The sequence below is a fragment of the Peromyscus eremicus genome, chromosome 17 (assembly GCF_949786415.1).
Source record: "Peromyscus eremicus chromosome 17, PerEre_H2_v1, whole genome shotgun sequence".
Classification (NCBI taxonomy): domain Eukaryota; kingdom Metazoa; phylum Chordata; class Mammalia; order Rodentia; family Cricetidae; genus Peromyscus; species Peromyscus eremicus.
In genome coordinates this window covers 9,640,283-9,662,754 of record NC_081433.1, presented here as the reverse complement: position 1 = coordinate 9,662,754, position 22,472 = coordinate 9,640,283, and the positions used below count along the sequence as shown (strand labels likewise).

Here is a 22,472-nt window from a genome sequence, read left to right as displayed (position 1 = left end):
CCATGCACTCTCTGCCAAGATGTTGGATTTCGTCACAAGGCCAAAAACCATGGGATCAAGAAACCCTGCTGAATCCTAAAACTCTGATCTAAAATAACCCTTCTCACCTTTAAGTTGGCTTTTTCACAGCAACAATACCCTGAAACACAGTCAGAGACCTTCTTGGTAAGGGAAGCAGTCCCTGCACAATCATTCTTTCATTGCCATGACTTCTGAGCTCCTGTGGCTGTGTCAGATGAGCCACGGCCTGAAGCCTGTGGCCAAGGGTGCTGACCCTCCTCAGTGGCTGCTTCTCTCAGTCCCTGAGCTGCAGCCTCTTGCATTCCCCTCATGTGATGGATATAGACTTTCCCAGCTCACCCTGTCACATCTTGTTTCTTAGTCATTTCTGAAGGCCATGCTAACCCGTAGCCCTGACAACAGGACCTGCCTTGGACCTGACTTCAGACACAAGAAAGCAGCCAGGTCCCTAGTCCTAAGTATATTTATCTAAACTTCAAATACAGGGGAGAGATTTTAAATATGTGTTTCAATACAATACAAAGATCCTCCTGGAGGCTTCTCAGGATTCCCAGAAGCAATCGGTGCTGGCAGCTTCTGAGAAGCCGAGAGGTGGACCATAGCAACTGCAGAGACACCTTGGACATCCATGGGAACTCTTTGGACTGCCTTCTGCATGGGGTCATCACTTCAGGGTCTATGATTCACCACGGACTTAAGCTGCAGGTAAAGGCAGAAGATGTGGTCGGGGCAGAAGTTTTGATAGAATGAGCAGGAGGAAAATGTATGAGTTTTACAGTGTGGGCTCTGACCTCACAGGATTTTAGGTTTTAATCCTGAGTGTATTTTCCAAAAAGAAAAATGGGTCCCTACAGACCAGTGTGGGAGAGACAGCAACCCTCACACTTGTCCCAACGTATAGAAGACCTCATTCGTGCACACACTCACTCACCTAATGTTTCCTGAAACATACTGAGTTAGACAGACACCACCACCGCAAACCTGGCATGTCTACACCCTGGAACCTGTAACTGTGCACATGGGGAATGGTACAGAGGTGACTAAGCACAGGGTCTTGAGATGGCACAGGGTGCTGGCTTACCTAGCGGCCCACTAACATTACCGGGCTACCACTTGTAGGGATAGGAAGGCCAGAGTGAGGAAGGAGTGGTGACTATGAAACATTTAGGACCGTGTGGCTGGTGCTGCAGAAGGCAGGAGACTCTGCTGGGTGAAAATGCAAGGAGGGGTTCTTAGGTTATCATTTGGATCCTAGAGAAACAGTGTCTGGCTATTACCTTGAGACCCAAGTTAGATATGGGATCTCTACAGTGGTCATGGGATGGGTCTGTGTGGCTCTCGGACACATGTTAGAGCATCAAGGCTTCCTCAGTCCCAGTGCCTTTTTGCTATTCCAGATCCTGCAGCTGTCCAAGAGATACCGGATGATCCCAGACTGGCTTCATCTCTGCAAAGATCTGCACTATTCTACAGTGGATCTATGCTGTCCAGGGCCTTTTAGCAGTCTTTCCAACTTGTCCCATTGCCAGAAGCCAGTGGCAACCTTGCCTCCTGGGTTGTGATGGGGCCCTGTGCTCCTTCTGGTAGCCCCATACCTATCTGTGAATTCCCTCTCTTATAGATAGTCTTCAACAGTCTCAATGCATAGAAGCGGAAGCTCTCTCTTCTCTCCCATTCTCTGCCTCTTCCTTGAGGCAGCTCTATGCTTCTAGACTTCCACGCTTGTCACTGAGCATTAGGCCCACCTTGATGTGCCACGAGGGGATGTTGCAAGGTGTTCTCTATGAATTTAAATGTTCAGTTCTGGAGGGATTTCTTAACACTCAGAGAGTAGACTAGAACTTCAAGGTTTAGGAAGTTCCTGAAACACAAGATTTATGAGATCCCTTTCCCTTGCACTATATAAGCATTAAGGACTGATGGAGATTCAGGGAGTGGGGGGCTCTCCTACCAGCTGAGCTGTCTGTGAGTCATGCAGGGGGTTCCAGGGACACAGCTTTGGTGAGCTGGGCTAAGTTTTTCTGTGATGCCTCTGCCTTTGAGTCCTCATCCATGCTATTATAAGTTAACACCTTACCCACACTCCTCATAGGGAACCCCAACAAATTTCCTGGTTCGCCAAGCTAGGCTTGGATGGATCTTTCTTTGGTCTGTCATTGGTGCTCTGTGTGGGGTGACATCACATGTAGAGGGGCCTTAGCTTTCACAGATCCCCCCCCCCTCTCGTTCCTAGCCTCCCACTGGTGCTGTTTGGTGAGGGTACCATCTGCACCCAGCACCCAAGCTGTCCCCCAATCCTTGACACACCCTAAAGGAATTCTCTTCTCAGGATGGAGCTGCTCCTTGTGTTCCATCCTGTTTCTGCACTCTGACACTTTCAGTCTTGCAGGGCAACTTTAAAGGAGGGTGGCAGTGGGCCAGCAAGGCCAGTCTCTGGATTTAGTTCCTCTCCCGTTTCTCTCAGCATCTGGTCTCTTTCCATTTGGAGCTACAGCTCCTGCAACTACATCTGACAACTGGGTAATTCGTCTTCCTTGATGACATCATCCATGTCACCTGGCCAGCAGCCTTTTTGAGTCTCATGGGGACAGAGCTGGAGGCTAAAACTTCTTTAGTGTGTCCCAGACTGTAACCAATTATAAAGGAGCATCCTCCGTAGGCTGTCCCAGCTGCTCCGTGCTGCCTAGCCCTTGACCCTTTTACCTGTACGATTAGGTTTGGCAGTCATCTCTAGAACTTTCCATGGCAGGGCAAGGTCAGACTCTTCAACTCTTTTGTGCCCATTGGCTTTGGCTGCACGAGAAACTATAGCCTTGGGCCATTTCTTCTCACACTAAGAAGCATGCACTCCGAAGTTAATGTGCCATGGTTGGCTCCTCCTTAGGATGACATTTTCTCTGTGTTCCCATGATTGTTCTCCTGTGTCCTAATATCTTCATCTCATAAGTACCAGCCCTACTGGATAAGGGACATCCAGGTGACCTCATTTTAGCTTAAGTACCTCAGTAGAGGCCCATCTCTAGTCCCAAGCTAAGAGCCTGAAGGTAAGAGATTCAACAGAGTTTCTGCAGACTTGACTCATCCTGTAATTCTCTTCTGCCAGAGGTCACTCAGCCATCTCTGAACTGTGACAGTGCTGATCCACAGTGCAGGGTACCTGCTCCACAGCTCCCGAACCCTTTCTTCCATGCTTGGTTCCCCTCTCCTCCTGCTCAGTGCTTCTGGACCCCTGGCATCATGGGCCTTCTTGGCTCCAGGCTTGTGTGCCTCCCTCTGCTGGCTCACACTACCCACTCTTGGACTTTTAGCCAGTCCCACTGCAATTGGAGGATTCTAGATGCTGCCATGGTATCTCAAGCATCCTTTTGACTTCCATCACCTCCCATACACATCTTCTTGATATGAAGCCGGGGGATGTAGATGACTGGTGCGTCACCTGCAGCTGTTCCCAGGCTTTATGTCTGAAGCTGACGCTCAGACCCAAGACAATTCTACATTCAAAGAAAGTTATCCATGACCGGAACACAGCACACACCTCATAAATGATATCAATCTAAACATAGCACAATGTTTTCTTTGATTTGTAAGATGGCTTTATTTTATTTTGGAATTTTGTATCTTGAAATTGAAAGTGACCATGTGTGATCTTTTGTCAATGTTCTCTGATCATTTGTTTATTAAAGTATTTATGATTCTTCTTTACTTTAGTAGGAAGTGCTTGGATTGGAAGAAGTTGGGGGACTAGGTCACAAAGCTCCAAGCAACTCTCAGGCCAGAAATTTGGCATACCTATCTGTAAAGATCTAATGTTTACACAACAGAGACTTTGCAAAGAAGTACAAGAAAAAAATCATAGTATTGAGCACAGTTTTTCCTCTCTCTAATATTCAAGACACAAAATATAAGGATTGCTTTCCTCTGGTGTGGTAGCGAAAATCTGTCTTGGAAACAGAGTTATTATGCACCCTGGAGAGAGAAGTCACTGTTGAAATATGAATAATAAGATAAAGTAGGTCTGTGTTGTTCCCTCTGTCATCCTGTGTGGCTTTCCCTTGGTTCTGATGACTTCTAGAATCAGCTGTGACACGTGTGGAGACAATTTCTGACCCAGAGAAAAGCCATTATCACCCAATTTTATACTGCTTCCCTCCACAGTACCAATATTGTTCCTTCCCTCAAAAAAAAAAAAAAACCCCAGGTGAAATGAGTATTTAGACAAGCAAATCTACCTGATAAATCATTTCCTAGATGAGAGAGAAACCAAGTGTGAAATGGAAGGTAGATGTTTCCAAAACCACTTCATTTAAGGAGGGGGTCTATAATCAACACCCACTGCTTTTCATAATGAAAAGCATGAGGGCTGGGGATCATACCTAGTGCCATGTTCCATGCTTTCTGGGGACCACAAAGATAGATGAGTGAGGCTTGGTAGGTTGGACTCCCTGCTCCCCACATTGCAGGTGAGAAGAGAGGTGACCTGATGGGCACATGGGCTGGTAGCATGCACCCACCAGGGTCTAAGTTGAGCCTGTCTACTATGCTCTTAAAAATCTATAGTAATTCATTCACCTGTACGTTTGACACTTGACTTATTGCATGAGCACTGTGCTTCAAGATTTACATGTTTATAAGGTGAGAGAATCTAATCCTGCCAGCCTTCATTTTTCAAGCCTCTGTAAAGAACATGTTTAAATGTATCTTATACTGCAAAACAATCACTTTAAGGTGATTTTGAAAGTAGATTTTCTTGAGCCATAAAAAGGAAAGCATTTTTTAAAATCCCTTTCAGTCCTGGGGACAAATCCCAGAGCCTCCTGTATTCCAAATAAACACCCTACTGCTGAGCTGCACCCCAAGTACTCCAGGACAATATGAGTGTTGATTCACCAAAATAATCTCCCTTGTGAATGAAGGTAGCCATCAAATGCTAGTATAAGAGTTTACAAAATCAAGAATTACTTAAGGATAACGTTATTTAAATCTGTCTGCCTTGCTGACAGGAAGCTCTGTTCATAGGTGGAGTTCAGCTCTCACTATCGGCATGGGTACAAAGAAGGCAGGGTCCTAGAAGGAAGCTGATATGGTTTGCCCGTCACATGAACTTTATTAGGAGAGTGGCAACATCAAGTCCACAAAGAGCCATGTGTAGCCCTGAAGGGAGAGAGACTGAGCCCTCGGGTCCAAAGAGCAGCTTGATAGGCAGCAGAACTGTCATGGGTAGCCTAAGGGAGATACTGAAGGGAGACACATGCAGTCCCAGAATATTGGAAGAGTTACAGTACCATGGCTGTAGGCAGCCATAATGGGGCCGTGAAGGGAGAGGCAGGTGACTCGGATCCTTCCCTTCAGTTCTATGACACAGGGAGTTTCTCCATCTTACAGATTTCCAGGGATTGAGGGTGGGGGTAAGTTCTGCATGGAAGTCACAGGGCAGGGGGGTGATGAGAACAGGGGAGAGAAAGGGCTAGGCAGTTTAGGGTAAATGACTATGCAAGTGCAGTTTTTCTTTGACTAAAAGTGACAGATGTCCTCAGCCCCATGGACACCCTTGCCCTTGCTACAGGCAGGAGAGGCTAGAGGTGCTTAAAACAAATATCTTTGCTTCTGCCTTGGCTAGAGGCCTGGGATCTCAGAACAGCCTGAGTTTTCTGTATCTTTCCACCTAAATGGATATCTTTCCTGAAATCCACATGGGAGGGTGTGGCAGAAACCCACAGACATTGGACAGCTGAACTGGGAACTTGACTGACAGGCTCATCTCCCCTCCCATGTCCCCATCTAGTAAAGCCTTAATGACTCCAAGCCATTGACCTTCAATAGTATCCTACTCTCTGGGGATCTCTCCTGTCATCTTTCTTAAGCTCCCAACAATAAAATGCTTCCCCAAACTCATCTTCCAATTGGAAAGGCCAGAACCTGGAGGCTACTGACTCACTCCAAGTTCTGTGTGAACATGAATGTCTGGCACCCTAACTTCTGAGTGAAAAGCCCACCTAAGGCCTGAGAAAGGCTCTGTTGCTCTCCAAGACACCCCCAAATTTTCATGTCTCAAAGGCGCAGAGAAGAGGAGAGTATAATTCAAGTTGTCTCGAGCTTTTGCACAGCTGCACGGGGCTGGAGAAGGCAAGGCCACAGCTTTCGTGGCTCCCCGGCTCTCAGGAAAAAGACTGTGAGGGCTAGAGAGGCAGAGCAGCTAGGTCTGCCACGTAATAGTAAATCTGAATTCTGCGACTTGGAGAATTTTCCTCTATACTGCTTTTTCAGTCACACAAATCTTTGACATGGTTCACAATCTTATTAACCAGACCATATCATGTGTTATCGAGCATCTCTTGAGTGAAATAAAAAATCCTCAGCATTTAAGGGGCTGTGCTCAGAGTGGCAGCGGTGGGTCTGGGGGTGATCTGAGCTTTGGCTTCTCACAATGGTGCTGTGCTACCCCCATGACGTCAGCACTCCTCTCTCTGCCCGCCTTTGTGCTTACCTGACCCCCTGTTTCTTCCATGATGCGGATATTTATCCCACAGTCTAGAAAAGATTTCAACTCGCTAACTAGGCCAAGATCCATTGGAAACTTGGAATAGAAACATTTAAAAATTTATTTTGTGTGTGGATTTTTGGAATGCGCAGTGTGCCTGGGAAAAGTAATTTACTGTGTACATAAATCAGAACTTCAGCCTGAGTTCGGTACTGATTCTTATATTATCTCTGTGAAATCTGTTCTATTTCCATTCTCTCCATAACGACAGCTCTAAAAACAGCAAAGCCATTTTCTACCACATAATTATTGTTTCAAAGCCTTTCTGAAGACCATGAAAATGCTTAATTGTTCATTTGCTTGTAGGGGGCACTCAACAAACACCAGTGAACATGAGTAATTCTCTTCGAAGGGGTTGCCTTTTGATTTAACTTTTTTTTTTTTTTTTTTTTTGAGACAGGATCTTACCAAGAAGTTCAGGCTAGCATGGGACTCATTATGTAGCTCAGGTTGGCCTCAAACTCTCAATCCTCCTGCCTCAGCTTCTTGGATGCCAGGACTACAGTGCTCAGGCCTAGCTTCCAAGTGTTGCTTTTTAGTGTAGTGACTGCGAATCTCATTCCTTCCCTACATTTTTAATTAGCTCTATTCACACTTGTAGGTAGAAGATGAGCAGCAATCTTTGACGTCACTAAGGCAGAGGAGCACATGACACAGGACATGTTGACATGCATAGATCCGCCTACTTCAGGTCACAGACCTGGGCTGTGTTCCCTGCTCTCCACAAAGCTGTGATGAGGATAGAGTGCCATGTTCCACTGGGCATCTCTCATCAAGGCCCAAGGCTTATGGTTCAGTGTACTGCAAAAGCCTCTGTTGGGGTCACCAGGCCACAGGAGGAGACAGTGAGTTTAAGGAGTCTTTTTTTCTGTCCTGACAGCCAGCTCTCAAATAATGACATGGAGACTTCTTATGAATTATGCAAGCTCAGCCTATAGCTTAGGCTTGTTCCTAACGAGCTCTTGTAACTTAAATGAACTCATTTATATTCATCTATGTTCCATCACGTGGTGTCACGTCTCTTCAATCTTGCAACTCTTGTTTCCTCTCCATGTCTCCTGGCTTCTCCTGAGAGCCTAGATTCCTCCTCCTCTCCCTTTCTCTCACTGGAAATCCTGCCTATACCTCCTGCCTAGCTACTGGCCATTGAGCTTTTTATTACACCAATCCCAGTAAATACATCTTCGCACAGTGTACCAATATCCCACAACAAGTGAGTTTCCACAGCTTCTGTAGAACCCATCATGTTCCCTGGAAGACGTTACTCATTGTTATTACTTCTTTTGAAGACCTCAACAACAGACTCAGAGAAATGAACAAGTCCAAGACCTCACCAAGGTAAGCAATGGAAAGAAACTTGAATCAGTTTATTCCTCATAGACTCCAGAAGGAAATATTTCCTCCTAAAGTGCAAACCACAGCGCAGAATGTACCCCACGACAGAAATCCTTCAGCTTGTCATTTGGCAGTGTGCGGGTCCATGGGTCCTGGCTCACATCAGCACTGAACAAAGAGAAAAGAGGCCTGTTGTGAGCACCCTGCCTCCTGCCTTCTGAGTTCTTGATCCTTCTCGGCACATTCCCTACCTGACTTTCGGCTCCTGACATCATCTAATATGGACAAAGTATGCTCCTTTTCTTCTTAGGACTGTATTTTAAATTCTTTTAATATGGCCACAGCAGTTTGAATCTGAGGCTATCCGAGACACCTCGTTCTGTGACACTGGGATGTTTTACAGCTTCTCTCCCCAGCCTTCACCTGGAGTGTGGCAAACTTTTACTGCTCACTGTGTTTTATGGGTTTCTCTGGGCCATGTATATTCATTGTGTTATATAAATAATAATTGTGCAGTAAACTAGTGGGCAGTGGTGTTTGGTCGAGGCGGTAAATCTTCAAAGGGTGGATGTGGTTTTCCGTAAGAATTGAAGGAAACTGTGACAGTGAATCCTCCAAGCTGAAGTCAATGAGGGAATTTACACTAAGCACTAACTGGCTTTGTAGTGATGAATCACAGTTATGGATCTGCTCCCGAGCAGCAGTGCCTGGGCTCTGCAATGCAGACCCACTGCAGGGGTCATTGCATATTCCACCCAAGCTTCACTCCAGCCTCCTGAATACTGGCGTTCAGATGCAAGTACTGCCCAAATGTCAGTACTTACAATCCTGTCTGCTGCAGAAACCTTAATGAAAGTTTTACCTGATTGTTTTAAAGAACGTTTGATAATTTATAGAGTTCATCCTGAGAAAAAGGCAAGGTTATCTTTGAAAGGGATGCTTCAGAATGCTATTGGGAATGTCGTTATGTGATGCATGATCATTTCAGTGAGTAAACTTTACCTGTGGGTGAAGGTGTATGCCAGCTCCCTTCTAGGAAAAACACTTAAGCGCACCTGTAGGTAGGTGAAAAAGGGCATTTTCTTTACCTGCTGTTGACCTGATGGTTGAGGTCATGTTGGAGGGTGTCATCACGGGAATACATTCATCGTCTTGGGAGTAACCAGCTTGGATGGCTCGAAGGTAACTGTGGCTCCTTGTTCGGAAACATCCAGGAAGGTCGAGGGCATCCATGGCCTGAGATTCAACTTCACTGAAGACAGATTCACACACTGACTCGAACTGCCCATTGACCTCTGCTTCACTCATCTAGAAGAGCAATAGCACACACGTGACACCAGGTTCCGTCAGGGTGGTCGCGACCATGTCACACAAGAACCGGGGACAGAATGCACTCACAGTACTCGGTGACAGCTTTCTAGTTTCGGCGCAGCTAGTTTGAAATCCGCCCTGGGAATCCGTCAAGCTTGGGGGATGGCTTCTTAGGTTCTTCCTTACGAAACAGGAAGGTACCTAACTAGCTACAGATGGATGGAAGTTCTGTGGACTCACCAGGCTGACAGCCATCACACAGACTAGGAGACAGGGCTGGCGAAAGCCTCCCCAAACACCGGGTACACAGCCAAGGTCCACACTGTCGGGCCTTCCTCCTTCCCCAGTGACCCTTCTGGCTTTCCCCAGCTACCTACCGCTCAGGCTGACTCTGGGGCGGAGGCTGGAGAAGTAAGCACACACATTCGAGCGCATCAGCTACTTTTAGTTCATTTTCAGGACGTGAGAGTCAGCTGCTGCTCATTGTCATGGAAACGAATCCCAAATTTGGCAGAGGCAACTCCTGCCCTCATCACCATTACAGCATCATGAGCGGAGTCAGGGCGGGGAAGACATGGCTGCCTGGGAGGAGTTCCGGACGTATGTGGATTTGAATCTCAGGCATATTTTCCCCCCTATTAGCTTGAGACTTGCAAGTACAGCAGATAAAGTAATAAATTTTCAGCTTGTGTCTTCAGTTGCGTATATCGGTTTACCCTGGGAACTTAACTTTCCCAAATACGCTAGAAGAAGCACCGTGTTGGGCCTGTCAGCCCTGGTGAGACCACAGGCTAAACTGACATGGGCTGGGCCATCAGCTCAGCCGCAGGGACTCTATTTAGGGTGGGCAGCCCAAGAAGACATGTTTTTCCTGACGTGTCCTGTTGGTGATGCTCATATACACACATCATACACTGTTCACGAGCTGAAACTAGAGATTTTAAACTGGAAATTCAGTCAAGGGAGCTACAGAAACCAGGTTGAAGGGTTAGGTGGGAGAGGCATGATCGAAGCTTAAATGGGGTTAGTGAACTCAGGGTTCTGTCCATTGCTGGAGACAAGAGGCTGGGAGCTCAGTCTGTGCTCATCCCGGGGAGTTCTCCCCACTCACTGATTCGGTTTTGGCAAATGACTTCTGAGATGGTAGACAGAATCTGGAATCCCCTGGATAATGGGCTTCTGGGCATGCTTGTGGGGGACTATCTTAACTGTGTTTATTGAGTCGGAAAGACTCACCCACTGTGGGTGGCACCATTCCCTGGTTTGGATCCTGGAGCGCATTAATGGAGAAAGGAGCTGAGCGGCAGCGAGCATTCAGTGCCCTCAGTGCCTGCTTGTGGACACCACGTGACCAGCTGCTTAAAGCCCCGCTGCCTCGACTCCTCTACAGTGATGGGCTGCACCTTGAAGCCGGAACCAGAACAAACCCTGTCCCCTTGAAGCTGCTTCCGTCAGTGTGTTTCGTCACGGCAACAGGAAAAGAATCTAAGACACAGCAACCCTCCAAGTTCTCACGCACTATGGGTCTCTCTCTCTCAGGCGCGTCCTTCTACAGTGACACACATGTACAGATGGGACGTTGGTCAGTGGCATGATGGGGATCTCTGGGGATGCAGCCAGCCAGAGTTCAGGACACAGAACGGCACCCCTGCTTGCTATCTGTTCCCCTACCTCTCTAGGTTTTTCTTTCTGTCCCGTCTCTCATACCATGAGCTTAGTGAGGACCTACATTCTGAGACCTGGTGTTTAATCTCAGTGCCTGATGGACACAGGCAGACCCATTTGTCTGTCTGGAGTCTTAGACGGCCATTCTCCATCTTGGCCCTCACCTTTTCCACTACATCTTTCTAGCTGCCATGACAGAGTCTGTCTCAGTGAAGCATGTCTCAGAATCATGTCACTGCACACAAGTGTCTATAGCTACAGTGATCAGGCTTATAACAGATTCTTAAGTGCAGCTTTCCATGATACAGACATGGCCCACCCCCATGCAGATTTCCTAGTCTACTCTAACTGAGCCACAGGCTAAGGCCATGAAAATATTCTCTAAGCTCCTCCTCTCTCCCTAGTTCAGAGTTTGAACAAGTCTCCCCTCTCTGTCGTGACCATCTCTACTTCAAATGCCTCACTAGGTAGTTGCAGACCTGCTGAAATGTCACTCCACCAGATCCAGGTCCACTGGGTTAGGATTCCCATGCGTTCCCCATTCCAGTGGGATGTCTTTGCCCCCAAGGCCAGGAAACTCTGGCTCCTCTCTATTCAATGTCACATCCAAACCAGATTTCATCCTGTCTTCCCCATCCCTTCCCCCCTCCCCCTGTATTCCAGTGTTACCCCCTCCACAAACATACACAAACAGCTGAGAACTAAGATTTTTTTCCCTTTCTTGTTCTTTCTGGTCCACTACAGCTGGTCCACCACAGCTTCTCAATACTTGGATCATGCTGGCAGATAGAGTAAAGGAAGATACTACTTTAAAAGTCTGTCTGTCAAAGACTCAGGGGCAGGTTGGGGGTGATTCATGAAACCAGTTATAAGAAGGATGGAATGGATCAGAGCATGGCTGACCATCAAGGTGCATGATATCGGTTAGAGACAGACCTCTCAGAGGGGACAGGCTACAGCATGCCACCATGAAAACTTCAGATCACAGCAAATCAACACCCAGAACACATGGCTGCAACATGGATAAATCTGGAGGACAATGGGCTTAGCAAAATAAGCCAGTCCCAGAAGGATCCCTGCTGAGTAGTTACACTAACGCCAGGTATCTAAAAATAATACAAAAAGTAGAATGGGGGTGGTCATGGGCTGGGGAAAGGAGATAGGGCTTCAGTTTGGGATGATGAGAGCATTCTGGGGCTGAATGATGGTGATGGTCTGTGTGCACTGGAATACGGCTGAAATGAGACACTTCAAATTATGTGGCTCTATTATATAACAACATTCCCTCCTGGAGAACCCAGGGAAGCTCTTAAGACTCAAGCAACAAACAACTAACAAGTCTCAGCAAGTTCCTGAAACTTAAAAGATTTACAAGACTACTCAGCAAGGTTATATAAGTGGTAAGACTTCTCGGGAGAAGAGACTTTCCAACCTATCAAGCTGACTGCAAATTGTGCAGGGATCTCCAGGGAGGCAGCGTTCCTGGGTCGTTACCCATGCTGAAACAAACATTTTAAAGATGGGGTTGTCTTTCAGCTACCCATGCTCTGGTAAGTAACTCAGATTAACTCATTTGTTCTCCAAATTGGATTTTGGCAGAATTGAAGGGGGGTACCCTTGAGTGTGGAGGAGAGTTTCTCATCTCAGGTGAATAACCCAGTAGTCAGTGGTTCTAGGTCCCTGCCTCACAAATTGAAAAATAAATTTCATGGAGAAATGACGGGTGGGTGAGACTGAAAGAGGACTTTTTTTTTTTTTTATTATTATAGAAAGTTTAAAGGAGACAAATTAAAGATTTATGGTTGAATTCACGATTCTTCTGCCTTAGTCCCTGAGTGCTGGAGTTACAGGCATGTACCATGACCGGCTTCATAGCACTACTAAAAATTGTATTTGGAAAGCTGGGCTGCGGTGGCACACAACTTGAATCCCAGCACTCGGGAAGCAGAGCCAGATGGATCTCTGTGAGTTCGAGGCCAGCCCGGTCTACAGGGTGAGATCCAGGACAGGAACCAAAAAACTACACAGAGAAACCCTGTCTCAAAACAAAACAAAACAAAACAAAATTGTGGCTGGGGAGATGGCTCAGCAGTTAAAAGCACTGATTGTTCTTCCGGTGGATTTGGGTTCAATTACCAGCACCCACATGGCAGCTCACAACCGTCTGTAATTCCAGGATCCAACACCTTCACAAAGGTATACATACAGGCCAATGCCAATAAAATAAAAAACTGTATTTGGAAAATGAATTAACTGTAAGGGAAAGTGTTGTAAGCCGGGCAGTGGTGGTGCACGCCTTTAATCCCAGCACTCGGGAGGCAGAACCAGGCGGATCTCTGTGAGTTCGAGGCCAGCCTGGTCTACAGAGCAAGATCCAGGAAAGGCGCAAAGCTACACAGAGAAACCCTGTCTCAAAAATCAAAAAAAAAAAAAAGATGGAAGTCTACCTCAGCAATCTTTATCCTGGGATGGGAGCTGTTACAGTGTATACTGACTTCACTTGACCTGTGGGTACCTTCCAAAGCCATGTTTGACCCTTCTGTGTGGAAATGGGGAGCTTTGCTGGTGAGTCAGGCCACCACAGTAGCCTAATTCTTAGGATCTGAACGTGTTCTAATAGAATAGCAGGAGTGGTAGTTACAGACACAGGGGTCCCCTTCCAGGTGGCCTGTGACTGAGGACATGTAGAACATGGGATTTTGAGAACTAAGACCCCACGGTCCTGACTAGCAGAGCAGGGGCAGTTCTTCCCATGTTAGTTTCCCATGGCAACATGACCTAGTTTCCAAGAGCAAACCATTGCTAAGGTAGGCTGAAGTGTTAAAATCCTCAAATTAAGCACAAGGGCAAGACGCCCACCCCCCGCCCCCCAACAGCGTTAAAGGAAAACCACCCGAGTGTAACTTTCTGAAGAGAAGTGGTTGTAGGAAAAGACTCATTACCCCTGGCTAGTCAGCACTGTCCATAGCCAGGGGGATGGATGTCTTAGTGCCTGGGTTACATGCCAGGGCGATTCATCATAGTCATAGCAACAACAAACATGGCTGTTATTGAATGCATACTGTTTGCAGGACTCTCCCCTCATCAATACTCAAGTCCATTGACTTCCTTGTTCTGCCCACGGCAAAGAAGAGGGACCCCGAGCCCAGGCTTTTCTGTTCCTTGGCAAGAGAATCATGGGTAAAGCTAATGGTAACTATAAACTCTGCCATTTTTCTGTAAAATTTTAAAATTATTATTAGAATTATTAGTTTTCGAGATGAGGCCTTGCTGGTGGGCTGGAATCTCTGCTCCTTCTACTCCAGCTTCCTGTCCACTGAGGTTATTGGCATTTAACTTCCCTTTTTAATAGCAGTTCCCACGAGTAAGCAGGTGTTTAATCAAAGCTTGGAAAGTCAGTTCTTATTTGCTGCACATCACAGGACACACGACACCAGCATTTCCGGCTAGTTATTAGTGTGTGCTGTTTGGTCCGTTTACCCAAGTGAGAAACCTCATGCTTCTCCCTCTGCTGGGTCCAACCCCTAGGACTCCGTGGTGACCCTGGATCCTGCTTTGAGACTAGGTATCTGGTGAGAGATAAGACCTGTCCCAAGAGCAAGTGGGACCCAGTTCCTCTGTCTGCAGTGCTGGGCTGTTAGAAAACCAAGGCCTTGCCTGTGCCAGGAAGATGCCCTCTGTGGTGTCCCACCACAACCTGTGACAATCACTAGATTGGTAGCTCTGTTAGGAAGGTGAAGCATAAGCCAATGAGGCCATTTTGTTGGAAGAGGAAGAAAGTCCATGCTAAACCAAGAGAAACGGTTGCATGTTCTTTGCAGGAAGAGTGCTGCCCATGGGTGCCTGGGCACTGTCTCCCCATGGAAGCCTCTTACTCAGCACAGCCCCGAGACTGCATCCTACATAGAAAAGCACAGAAGAGGCCCCACCTGGCTCACACAGCTGGCCTGGCTCAGGGTGCTCACGGCCCGCATGTAGCTCTGGTTTCTGGACCGGAACTTCGGGGAGTTGTAGTTGACTGATGGGTCCAGGCTGTGACCAACAGGCACCTCACTGGCAGCTTGCAGGTAGCTCTGGCTACAAAGACAGAGAAAAGAGAAATGTGGTCTGTGAGCATCCGGGGAAGGGTGGGCAGAGATGGCTGCCAGTAGACACCTCAACTCCATACTCTGGCTGGTGATGCTTCCAGCTGAACATCTTTGTATGGATGACTTTGCTTTATGCAAATGTTATGGGCTTTGCATCGACAAATGTGAATTCCATCAAAAGTTACAGGGCAGGTAATTTAGCAAATTGCTTTGCAACCAATTTTTTTTATGGCTGGGCCGTGAGGTTAAGACCATCGTCCGTTAAAGAGGAAAGAAAACAACAACAAAACAAAAATGGAAGCCCTCAAAACTCAGACAGCAGAATAGCAAACTCAGTGTCTAGATTTAAGCCAGATTCCTCCAGAGCCTCATAACAATCTTGCTAGGTTACTGGCAACTTTACATACTTGGAATAAATAAAGGCACCACTTTATTTTTTTTAAAGATATGTATTTACTTTTGTTTCTGTGTATGGATACCTACCTGTGTGGGAATATGAGCACCCGAGTGAAGGTGCCCAGAGAGGTCAGAAGAGAATACTGAATTACCAGGAGCTGTAGTGACTGATGATTGTGAGTCACAAAACATGGTTTCTGGGAACCGAACACCGCAGGGACAATAATGCTCTTAAATGCTGAGCCATCTCTCCAGCCCCTCAGTTACTTCTAAAGTGAGCAGATTATACAATGCTAGCAGAGAGGTACAGCAGGGAGTTTGGACCAATGTGTTCTCATGATAACCATTTTTTCCCCAAGCTTCTTTAAAAGCAACACTTCCCAGTTTTCCAACTTGCTGTTTTGTAAAACATTCAAGCGTGGGAAAACACCGAGGATGTTCAGCAGCTAGGGATGCTTAGCTTAAGTTTCTGGAAAATTTGGTACCTTCCCTTTCAAATTCTTTTGTCAAATATTCCACTGTGCCATGAAAATTCATGGAGTAGTGTGGGAAGACATTATCAATCACTTCCCCCCTGATTTCGACCACGATGGAGCATTTGGTTTGCCGGTGCAGCTCATATGTAGAAATACTTACAAATACTAAACAGATTCTGACCCCACGCCTGGGCAATAAACTAAATAATTTCTTTCTACAGTGGATCTCTATATAGCTTATTTTATTATTTATTTCTTTATAAGTGGGGCACCAGGTGCTAATGAGAAGGCTGAGCCAGAAGAGCTGGCCAAGCCCAAAAGCCTGAGTTTGATCCCGAGACCCGTATGGTAGAAGGAGAGAAACTTCCTACAATTGTCCTCTGACCTCCACATGTACCATGCATTCTCTCCCACAAATAATAACAAATAACAGAGAAAACACGATTTTATAAAGTCAACTTGGCAGTACTTACTAATTGTAGACTTAAAGTAATTCTGTTAAAAGTAATTTCTTCTTCGTGTCTCTTTGTTCTTCTGAAGTTTCTTTTGGACCTCTCATTTCTTACTTGTATGTCTACCAAATGCTCCTGGTGTCTTTTCCACTAGATTTCCCTACTGATTGATATCACCATCCATACCATCCAACCATACCATCACTATCCATACCATCAAACCATACCATCACCATCTACACCATCCATACCATCCAACCATACCATCACCATCCACACCATCCATACCATCCAACCATACCATTACCATCCACACTATCCATACCATCTAACCATACCATCACCATCCATACCACCAAACAACCAGGTTGTTTCCAAGTCTGAGAACCATAAGAAGAACCAATGTCCTCTGGACCTTGGTACCCACTGCTCCTAGCCAGTGTCTGGCACCCCGAATGAGTGTCAGCCTCACAGCACGGCCAGAACCCGGCTGGTGTCCTACACTAGCATCTAAGAACACAGCATTCAGGATGCTGCAATGCTGTGTTTCAGAAAAAGTTCTAAGTTTTTCCAAAGTTCAGTGAGCACCTAAAGAGAAGTAGCCACTGAAAAACACTTAATAAATAAATGTACAATAGTTACCATTTGCTGCTGACTATCACAACACAATCTCCACAGGTATTTTTTTTTTTTTTTTTTTTTAGTTTTTTTGAGACAAGGTTTCTTTGTGTAGTTTTGGTGCCTGTCCTGGATCTCACTCTGTAGACCAGGCTGACCTAGAATTTACAGAGATCCGCCTGGCTCTGCTGGGATTAAAGGCATGCACCACCACCACCCGGCCTCTGTAAGCATTTAATTAAGCTGTTAACGTAGGTCTAGAGACCACATTTCAGGAGTCTATGTATGTTCACTGGAGAGTAAATGGTAAAACTAGACTCTGAGCCTGTTCAGGCTGGATGCAAAAGCTCACCTTTTAACTCCAAAATGAAAGCTGCTGAGTAAGAGCCGGAGCGCTCGTGTTCCATCCTGTCACCACATCTAGTCCTCCCTCTGCACCTGCAGGGAACTGGTCCCAGGACCCCAGGTTACCAAACTCCAAGGATGCTCATACATATTTCCTCATCCATTCACTAATCATGTCCGATGACTTACATGCTGACATCATAGAAGTGGCCTGGCATCTGCATATAACTTACTCACATCTTTCTACACACTTTAATCATCGTCAGATGAGTAACGTACCTAACACAACGTAAATGCTAGGTGGCTGTCGGACATCATTTAGTAATTCGGAGAAGTCTCTTTATGTTCGGCACAGAGGCTGTGACACAGGTGGCCACTCATGCTGGAGTGCCAAGGGGCCACAGCAGGATGTGTCTGCTGGTCGTTTCCCTCTCCCAGTGCCAGCAAACTACTTCCCTCGTGCTAACATTCAATTTTGCTTTTGGAACTTTCTGGAATTTTATTTTATTTTTTAAATATTTCTCTCTGTGGTTGGTTGAATCCATGAATTGGAACCCAGGTAGAGAATGCTGATTATATTTTTAAGACAGCGATAAAGCCCCCTTTAATCCCACTAGGGTTAACAGTGATTTTGAAAGTATTATAATGGTTTACCTTTGTATAATACTGTGCCTCAGATGCCACCATCGGGGAGCTGGGTACGGTGGCTCACAGTCTGTACCTCAGCACACTGGAGGCTGAGGCTGGAGGGTAATTATAAGTTTGGGGCCAGCCTGGGCAAGAGCCTATTTCATAAAACTAAAACCAACGAAACCCCAAATAAACAAACAGACATCACATTCCTGAGGACTCAATACCAAGAGCCCACTGTGGGAGGTACGGTGAAAGGCTGAGCGTGCACAGGGGAGGGTCCTTTGCACATCATGGGGGTGGCAAGTGTCATGCTCTCCCTGGTAAGGTCTTGCCATGGCTCACGCATGGGAGACTCTCCTGGAACCCCTCTGACACTCTGAAGTGGACTTTCTCCCCCTTGGCCTATTCAGAGTGGGAATTTCTACTTTGTCATCTTGGTTGACAGAGCCTTGGAAAACAACATCCTACATGGACGGGTGGTAGCTCTGGAAACTGCAGAAGGAGACCGTTTTCTAGAATAATGTGGGATATTTTTGTTCTAGTTTTTGCCTTTCAAATGTTGCCCACATGAGATCATCATCTATGCATAAGTGAGACAGGAACCTCATTTTGGAAAACTTCAAGTAATCATCTGAAAAAAAATAATGGGCTTTCTAGCATTTTACCATCCCCCCCCCATTTGCAAAATTGTTCCAGGTTATTTACTGGATTGTAGGACCACAGACTTCAACTGTTATTTTAGATCTTTGTAAAAATGAGTTTCCATAACAAAATATCTGCGTGTGCAAGCCTTTGAATATGGCTATTTAGACCTGGGTTGATATCCTTGAAATAAAGACAAAAGAAAACACCCTCTTCGAGTCACCTTAGAAAACAGTCAGGGGTTGTACTAAGGAGAAATATAAGAAAACAAACTTTCTGTGTATTCATTGCAGACGCAGAGAACACCTTTTCACGTTTATAAATGGAACGGGACAGGAATAGCACCCACTTAGAAACAGCCGCGCTTCCTCTGCTGTCTCAAATGGAACACATAAACAGCATTAGGTGTGAGTGGGATTCCTCCCAGAAAGCGGAAATTCCTCTGTCTCTTAGCACACATTTTAGAGAAACCCTAGTCAGTCCCGGTCGGTCCTGAGGCCATGGCATTTTCCTATATCATCCAGGTGCTTGCCGCACAGGTGGTGGTTGGTCCTGGCTCATGGTCCCTGTGAGGACAACCTGCCTGCTGCCACTCCACACATGACCTCAAGTGAACTCTCCCACCATGGTGCTCAGGGAATTGTTCCACTGTTTTTGCTACCCTTGTGGAGCTTGGGGTGCAGAGTTCACAGAGGGCCTGCTCATTTGATCATTGATCAAAATCAAATGCCTTGAGATGTATGTTCGTTTTCCTCAAAAGATACACCCCTCCACTCTGGTGATGGCTGCTCTTTGAAAGTTGGGGCTTGCAGCACAGGACGAGGGCTCAGCCTGCGAATCTGGAGTGCAGACCGGCTGGCCATGGTGCATGTGTGTGGACCTTCCCAATACAGAGAACTCAGGGACTCAGGCCATGTGCTCCATCCACACTCACTGCTGGGACATCTTCAACAAGACTTGCAATAAGAGCGTCCTGGGCCTGGGGGTTCCAGCTACGACCAAGGACACTGTGACAGGAGGCCTCCCTGGAGTGCCAGCAGTGGCTATGGGGTACAAATCCTTTGCAGAGCCATCTATGGAAGCTTTGGAGGCAGAGCTTGGAACTAAGGTTCCTTGTCTTAGGTGGAGCCTAGACAAGTGTTGGAAGAAGCACTTCACCTTGGAAAGTGTCAGTAATACAGCAACAGATAGCCTCATGAGGGATGAGAACTGATCTCCCTATGCTCAGCTTTATCACCCTCCCTCCTGATGACCTTAACCCTAAGCCTGACTCTAAGCTTAAACCTGCGTCTAACTCTACACCTGAATGAAACCTTAACCCGACCTGAACGAACTCTAACTCCGTCTCTCTTTGCTATACCTCTCTGGTGCTTCATCTCATCACCTGGCTGTCCTGTTTCTGTGCATACTGTGTCACGCCCATCTCCTGTACATTCTGTTGCAGTATGCAGAGTCATCTGCCTCACAGAGGGAAATTCTGTAGAGCTGTCCTGAGCCATGTGCCAGGCACAGTGCAGGGTGCTCAAAGCAGCTGAAACCACAGAGGTACTAGATAACACACAGGACTCCAGTTACATTTGGGTTTCAGATGAGAGATGGATCATTTTAAAGTCCAGATGTTATCCCAAGCATTGCTTCAAAAACACCCCACAGAGGACATACTGACAGAACACAAAATGTGTCGTTTTTCTGAAGTTTGAATTCACATGGGCATTTAATGACTCCATCAACCTGGAAGAGCTAGGAAGGAAGGACGATCTCTCTTCTTAGGGAGTTAACACTGTGTTGGGACTCAGATTGGAACAATAGAAAACGGAAGCTCAGTGTATACTGACTCGGGCGGGATGGGTATTAGGACAGCAGAAGTCTCCAGTAGAAGTGCCAGAAGAACATCATGGGAGAGAAGATTGGAAATATGTGTGAAGACTATCCCAAGGAGTTTGAAATTTGTGGCAAAAGTAAGGGTAAATGAAAATCCACATGTTTGCCCCCAGCCAATGAGTAAAGCAAGAGTGTGGGGACTCTTGTGTTGGTCCTGGGGTTGAGGAGGAGTAAGAAGAGAAGACGGAGACCCAAGAGACACTATGGGACCAAAGTTAAAGTCACTTCTTACAGGGCACTGTTTTGGGGACACAGAGCGTATGAGAGTGCCTTGAACTAGGAACTGACTGGCTGGACATCAAGGAAGACAGGAGATACTTTACATCTTCTAGAATTTCCCTAAGTGTGACAGGCACATCAAAGGGAGAAAAGCAGGGCTGAGGTAGGACACCATGGAGCATGCCCATTCTGTTGCAAGAAAAATATATATAACCTGATTATAGAAATTCGAAGGTTTTTAAAAAGGATGTTAAGCCTTGCTTTTGCTGTCCTTCCTTCTGTATGTCCACATCATTAACCATCAAAAATTTGAGACAAGGAGTTTACGAACCCCTGCTTCCGGTTGACTTTTGATGATCCCTGATTGCCCAGCACCTAGGGCCCTGAGGCACAAGCATGCTTAGAAAGGCCCTGTCTCAAGGATGTGCATCACACTCATGCTAATGGTTCCCCTTCTCACAATAGTCAAGTTATGGAATTAGCCTGGTTGGCTGTGTATGTCTCTATTGGTCACCAACCAGAAATATGTGTACCTATCAATGATGGAGTATTATTCAGCCACAGTGAAGAATTATATCCTCCAATTTCCATCAGAATGGATGGCACTGGAAAACATTATATATATTCAGTGAAATCAAGCAGATGCAGAAAGACAAATACCACATGTTCCCTACCATTCACTGAAGATCAAAAACAAGCTGACTTGTCAATAGGATAGCGAGTGCTAGAGCAGCAGGGTACCCAAGACCAAGATGGGTAAAGGAAGCAGGTAGGGTCAGTGCATGTGTGCACATGTGCTGAAATGCCACAGCAAACCCTAGTAAGTTAGACAGCGATAGCATGCTAACCAGAATAAAGCAATTAGGTAACCTTATCCTTTGAGAGCTTCAAGTATATAATGACTGTTTTGTATCCTGCAGGGGATTATAGCACCTGCCTTAGAGTTTTTTCAGTTATTCTCAGATTTGTTTTGATTGGACCCTTGTTTCCTCCTCCCTTCTTCCTTCTTTCTCCCTTCCTCCTTCCCTCCCTCCCTCCCTCCCTCCCCTCCCTCGCTCCCTCTCTTCTTCTCTCTCTCCCTCTCTTTTCTTTCTTCATAACATATCCATTTGGTTGAGGATATGGACTTTGTTACCTTCTTCTTATGAATGCTGTCATTCACTCTGTCTGGTGCCTCAAGCTACCTGGGCTTGTGTTATGTGAAATACGTCTATGGGAAGCTCCAAGCGTTGCCCAGCAGACACTCACCATATTTTCATTCTCTGTGGCCCTCAACTGAGTCCTAAACTTGGTTTAGTGACACACATTTTTTTTTACATAGGTATTAGGGTCTTCTCCTGTGTGGCTCCATCTATCTGTCCATCTTTCTTGTCACTATGGCAGCCCGAATGCCATCCTTTAATATATTAGTCCAATAAGACAGTGGCTTCTGCTCAAGTCCCTGCTGCTTAAACTTCCTGAGAGAGGAAACATGCAGGTCTATGACTGCAGAGAGCAAATGAGAGGGTAGGGCTTCTCTCTTCCAAAATATGCGCACCCTCCACTCCCTGCTTGCTTTTGTTTTGAACCAGAGTTTGTCTTCTGTAGGTAGGTTAGGTCAACACAAGCCATTATTCTAGAATCCAATCTACATTTTAAAGCCATGTTGGCATTTGCTACCTGTTTGGGAGGCTTCATTTCCATTACTGGCTGGCCTGTTGTGTGCTGATTTTAGGGAAGTCTGTGCTGATTCCTACCATAGACTGAGATGCTAAACGATTCCTTCTCCTTGTGGTAACGTTTAGACATGTGCCAAAGTCCCGCAAGGTGTGTTTGTGCCCAGGCTTTGACAACTTGTCACACGAAACAGAAT

The 22,472-nt window shown here is 46.2% G+C and overlaps 1 protein-coding gene across 1 annotated transcript in view; it reads right to left on the bottom strand.

Annotated features, from left to right (window-relative positions):
* Positions 1-22,472, bottom strand: part of Dlgap2 (DLG associated protein 2) — a 149,797-nt gene that overhangs the window by 43,391 nt on the left and 83,934 nt on the right. Inside the window, exons 5-6 of the mRNA XM_059244992.1 lie at positions 14,800-14,947; positions 8,983-9,202 (exon numbers count right to left, since the gene is read on the bottom strand). Of these exons, the coding sequence (XP_059100975.1) occupies positions 8,983-9,202; positions 14,800-14,947 (368 nt within the window). The remainder of the gene's footprint in view (positions 1-8,982; positions 9,203-14,799; positions 14,948-22,472) is intronic.